Source organism: Phocoena phocoena, chromosome 6, assembly GCF_963924675.1.
Source record: "Phocoena phocoena chromosome 6, mPhoPho1.1, whole genome shotgun sequence".
Lineage (NCBI taxonomy): Eukaryota > Metazoa > Chordata > Mammalia > Artiodactyla > Phocoenidae > Phocoena > Phocoena phocoena.
In genome coordinates, this window is record NC_089224.1 from 31,820,566 (window position 1) to 31,826,565 (window position 6,000).

Genomic DNA, 6,000 nt, shown 5'->3' on the forward strand with positions numbered 1-6,000 from the left:
GCTGAGGGTCTACACCCTGGTGTCTTGGATGTCAGAACAGCTGTAATGGCAGCAGATGACTGTACGTTTGGGGGAGGCACTTAATTTTTTGGTTTAATTTTGTGCAGTGCTTAATAGTTTAACATAAGGATAGCCAGAAAACTTTCTGAATCTGAATGAAGCAGAATTATAAACCTTTTCCACATCATAACGATGCCGTACAACAGAGAATTTCAATGATTTGTCCTGTGAGAATGCCCTTTGGGGGAAAGTTTTGATATTTTCCCCGAAGCAGCATGAGGAGGATTTGTTTTTGAATTAAAATGATCTTCTCTTTTAGAATGAAATGTTTCTAAAATCCAGAATAGAAGGATATTAAGGCAGGTATATATGGAACAGCTATTAGAATGAAACAAAAACAGGGCAAAAGGAGTAAACACATGTGAAGAAAATGAGGGGAACAAGGAAGTAGTGGTGGGAAAAGCAACGTAGTAGTGATGGGAAATAATTAAATGTTGGTTAGACACCAAGGGGGGAAAGGTGAGGTGGGATGAATTGGGAGATTGGGATTAACACGTATACATTAATATGTATAAAATAGATAACTAATGAGAACATGCTGTATAGCACAGGGAACTCCACTTCGCTGTACAGTAGAAACTAACACAACATTGTAAAACAACTATACCCCAATAAAAAAATTAGACTTTCTTTTTTTATGATTAAAATAATATTTGAATTCCTTTCTGCTGATATAAAGGGATTGTTTTATAACACTAGGGCAAATTACCTTAGTCTTTCTCTGAAGTGAAGGTTATTGTGAGATCACGTGTGTGCAGGAACTTCCTGAATTGTAAGGCGCTCAAAACATATGCTGGAATTATTAATAAAAGTAAAGCTGAGTTGTTAGGATTGATCTTGTGCCTTAAGTTTTTTCACTGAGGTAAAATCACTGGGATTGGGTGATATGAAAATGGGTGATCTTGTCAACCTTGTGGCTTCTCATAGAGTTCAGCAAATATTTGTTCAGGGCTACAGTATATCAGGTAGTCTGGGAGCCGACCGGCAGGAGGTGCAGAGACACCTATGATTTAGTACTGAGAAGACAGGCCCTCAATAGATGGTTTCAGATGCATATGAGAAGCATCAGATAGAATGTGCCGGGTACAAAGGGCGAATATAGAGAAAGGGTAGGGTGGGCTTTAATAAAAGAAGAACATATAAAGTGCCAGTAAGAAGGCTGCTTTCAGTGAGTGATGGGGGTTGTATTCTTCCTTCTCTTTCCTCATCTTAGTATCCCCCTAGCTCCTTAAACCCAGATCTACTGACCTCTCCTGTCCCCTCTGCCCCCCTCCCCACCATAAGTTAGCACCGATGGCCCCGTTACCATTGCAGGATGTACCGAATATTTCAGCTGTGGTGTAGTCCTTCATGAAGCTGGGCCAGGAACATGATTTTGTTAGGATCCACAGAAACAGGAGTCAAATATCAGGGCCAGTGTGAGTTACAGCAGTGGGCTAAGAATATGAAACTAGTCCACGCCTGGCTCTTAGAATGGGTGATGCCAGAACGTGAATGGAGTTCATGTCACAGGTGGCATATGAATAAGCCAAAATCAAGAACTTACAGTCTTAAATTATTTTCTGTATCCAGAGCCCTGAACGTTCTTTATTGTGGGATTTCTTCTAAATTTCCAGGAGCTTGCCTTCCAGGTTGTGCTTCTCTGTCTGAAAGTTCTTGCCAGCATCTGTTACCAGCACCAAGTCTCCTTGTTTTCTGGAAGCTTCTGTGGCTTGATCCTGGGCATCTTTATTGTCCCTAAATTAACTTCTCTCCTTCAGTTTCCTTATTGACTTACAGTTTATAAGACTAGGCTTTTTCTTTAAACTCTTTCCCTTTGTTCAAATTGATTAATTTTTTTAGTATTTAGCTTCCCTGGGACACCCTGAGAATATGAAACACCAAGGTCAAGATGGAATGAATTAACAGTTTTTCAAAAGAAAGAGAATAATTTTCATTTTAAAGGCAAATAATTTCTTAATCCAACTTTTTTTTTCTAAAAACGTAACAGAGTGATGATATTTTAGTTGCATAATGGTGAAATTGTTCTTGTGAATGTTAGATGTATTGTAAAGTCTTACACAATCTTCCAAACCACTCAGCTTGATTTATCAGGACTACTGTATCATGGTGCAAGCTCTCAGTGTTTAAGAGGAAGTATACTATACAAGATCAAGGTGGTTTTGCAATGTGTTACTCTCTTTTCCTTAATTAGCAAGATTAAAACAATTCTAGGAAAAAAGATACTCTCACCAGATGAGTTTTGCCTTCTTGTCTCAAAAAATTAGAACAATATAATCCATTAACTTGTCTTTCCTGTTTAAACTTCCAGATATCTGAACTGAATTTAATATTCAGTTGCAGGAATTCTTTCATTTTAGGTGCCTAATAACATCTCTTTCTCTGCTCATTTGACAAGATTATTGTTCCCCTTTTATTGTCTGATTTTATAGCTTTTAATTGTATCAACAATGGGAAGTAGGTGGGATATAAACAAACATATATCTATATGAAGCTGAGATCGTTTTGGTCACAAAATGGGGACATTGAAATGTTTCTGTAGTGTTTCTTTGATATGGGTGTGTGTGTGTGTGTGTGTGTGTGTGTGTAAAATCTCCCAAATGGGGAGAAATCAGAATACTGTGATTTTTTTGAAGAGGAGAGAATATGTTACCCTAGTGGAAGGGCTGTCTTAATCCCAAACAACCTGCCTAATGAAATATTTAGAAGCACTTAGTGCTTTTAGCAAATATCTTCTTCTGTGTCCCAAGGGAAAGTAATTAATCTGGGTATGGAGTGTTCACTTGTTTTTCATTTTTTTTCTTGACCAGTGGAAACTGTGAGGATGGGTATATGGGCCGTTTTTATGGCAAATAATTACTTTACAGACTTAGAATAAGTGGTTTCAGGGCATTACTGGAGGAACCAATTAGATACCACAGTTTCTTATAAAGCCTGTTGAAATTATCTGTTACTTGATTTATAGTGATTAAAATACAGTTTTAGAGTCTACAAATTGATGGAATCCTTCAAAGAAGTAACCTAAGGAGCGAGTCCTTTGTTTTTTGTAGCTATCTAATTGTAGCATATATATTGACACGCTTGTCAGATAATTAGAAATCAGCGTTTCACCCTTTATTATCAATGCAATAGATTTCCGCTATTATAAATTTCTTAATTTGTTCATTTGGGTAACATTTTAAAAATTAACCCAAATTACTTGTATTATATTGAAATCAAAGTTAATCCCGTATGGCCAAATAATCTTATATTAGAGCCTTGAAAACTAACGAAATCTTGTGTGTTCCATGTGCTTTGGCTACAGCCCCACCACGTATGTTTTGGATGAAGATGAACCTCGATTCCTTGAAGAAGTTGATTACAGTGCAGAGAGTAATGATGAGTTAGATATTGAATTGGCTGAAAATGCAGGAGACTATGAACCTTCTGCACAAGAAGACGTACTTTCTGACTCTGAATTATCAAGAACATACCTACCTTGAGCCCTTTGCCATCTCTTGTGAACTGCATAGAAGAAATGAAATATCTTGGTTTTCATTACACAGGAAGTTTGAGAGCAATGAGTGTATAGAGAGGTGACTCAGAAAGACAGAAAGCAGCTTGGGCCTGTTTGGTTTCAAGACAATAAATATGTTATTAATTGATGATGAAATTGGCACTTGTTTTATTTTAGATATTCAATGCACTTTACATAGCATTGAAGTATCAAATATTGGGTTTACTTTTTCAAAACCTGAGTATCATTGCATGAATTTTTATCTCCTTATGGTTATATCCTGCATCAAATGGATAATTTTGAAGTGTGTGAGACTATAAAATCTAAATTCTAGAGTTGTTGAGAATCCTGGGTTGTTGAAAACTAATATGTATGTACATGGATTCCTGTAGATGTGTCTGTGTAAGGGTGGGTAGATATTGAAGATAAGACTGTTCTTCAAAATCATGTTAACTGTTGAGTTGTGACTGAAATACTCCAGAGTTTTCCTTGAAACCATTACATTCTACCTTTACGAAGTTAAACAAATAAAAGCTCTATTAAATGTTGCATTCATTTTTTCATCCTTTTTAACCAGCTCAGATTATTTGGTCTATAGAATCTTTGGGGGAATATTATGATAATCTGACATCTGAAAACGTTGATAAAAATTTGTAAAAAAAAAAAATGCTTAATTTACTAGTGTTAAGTTTTTTTTGTTTAATTTATTTTTGGCTGCATTGGGTCTTTGTTGCTGCATGTGGGCTTTCTCTAGTTGCAGTGAGCCGGGACTACGCTTCATTGTGGTGCCTGGGCTTCTCACTGCAGTGGCTTCTCTTGTTGCAGAGCACAGGCTTTAGGCATGCGGGCTTCAGTAGTTGCGGTGCTCAGGCTCTAGGGCACGCGGGCTTCAGTAGTTGTGGCTCGCAGGCTTAGTTGCTCCAAGGCATGTGGGATCTTCCCGTACCAGGGTTCGAACCCATGTCCCCTGCATTAGGCAGGCAGATTCTTAACCACTGCACCACCAGGAAGCCCTACTGTTAAGTTTTTTATAGTATAAGTATACCTATCTATCATAAAAAATATACTTGAACAGCTCTTTTCTCTAAAATTGTGTCTCATGGCTGCACCTAAAGTCTATCACTGCAGTCAGTTTGTTAAAAAGCTTTACAAATTCAGTGAGGCTATGAGCCAGTGTTAAATGTATATGAAGCTTATATAGCACCTCCTGAGCTGTGCTGTTGTTAGATGTGCTAAAGTGAATTCAGGGCATGCTGACACTGGTAACCGAGTCCTAGAAGATGGCAGTGAATTTCAGCCTTTTCTTGTAGTGACATCTTCCCGAGTTTAAGCTGTCCTGCTGCAGGAATGTCTTTGTCCTCAAGTAAAGTAAAACAGGTCCAGGGTCTTTGGATAAGTGCTTTAAGAACTAAGTTTCTGTTGTAACAAAACAAATCCAAAAAGATAACTTATGACTAGACTCTTGCCAGGACTCGGGTGCTTTGGTTTTAGCACATTATCTTCACTTATTCCAGAAGAGAATTTTTTAAAATCTTTTTTGAAAAACCTGTAATTATGGAAAAGAAATTATAAAAGAGTATTTTTCAGAGTTTTGCATTTTCCGGATCAATGATTTTCATTGTTTTATTTGAGGCATTTCATCCACGGTGTAGCTTCTTTTTGGTGTCAGAGGAGCCATGTTTAAAAACATAGCAAGGGGCCTTGATAACGAGGCCTTTTCTCTAAATAGCCTAATTCTTATTAATGTCAGAAAATAAAGACTAAATAGATTGTGAAACCGAACCAGCCCTCTTAATGTGTGGTGACCTGAAAGATGAGGATACCTTAGCAAGGTAAAGTATTATTTATTTAATAATTTATCTAATAATTCATAAAGTTATTTTATTATTTCTATATATAGAAATTAATTACATATATAATTATAATTTTTTCAGAGGGTGGATTATGGAGCCACAATGTCTGTATGTGCACTTCTCTTGGATCTTATAAAACTAGACATTAAAAACCAAGGTAGTCTTGTATGAAAGGCACCTGCAGCTACTAGAATGTGCAGAATAACTCAGCACGTGTGTTTCTTACGTTAGCAGCGTAAAAACCCCGTACCATGTACATGCTATAATATTTTCTATAGATCAGGCATATCTTTTAGTATATTTACAAACCTGAATATGCCTTTTATTAAATAATTATTCACAAGATTGAAGAGAAGGTCTTTATAGTTAGGAAATGACTTTTTTCTTTAACAATAAATAACTTTGGAAAAGTAAGAAATACTTTAAAATCCTAACTTTCCTAATTAGGGGTAAAACTAAGTTTCATAGGCTATTTGTAGCTAAAAAGGCTCTAAATTATACCTTTGTGGCTATGCTTTTTTAGATTTAGATTATGGCCTTCAGTGCCATAATCCTGAAAATTAATGTGGCTGATAAACTGGGTCAATTACG

At 36.5% G+C, this 6,000-nt stretch overlaps 1 protein-coding gene across 3 annotated transcripts in view; it reads left to right on the forward strand.

The window, feature by feature from the left end:
- AGTPBP1 (ATP/GTP binding carboxypeptidase 1) overlaps window positions 1–4,107 on the forward strand; it is a 175,169-nt gene extending 171,062 nt beyond the window's left edge. For all 3 annotated transcript variants that reach the window (XM_065879503.1, XM_065879501.1, XM_065879502.1), the window contains one exon: window positions 3,365–4,107. In XM_065879503.1, the coding sequence (XP_065735575.1) occupies window positions 3,365–3,542 (178 nt within the window). In that variant the 3' untranslated portion in view covers window positions 3,543–4,107. The remainder of the gene's footprint in view (window positions 1–3,364) is intronic.
- The last annotated feature ends 1,893 nt before the right edge of the window (window positions 4,108–6,000 follow it).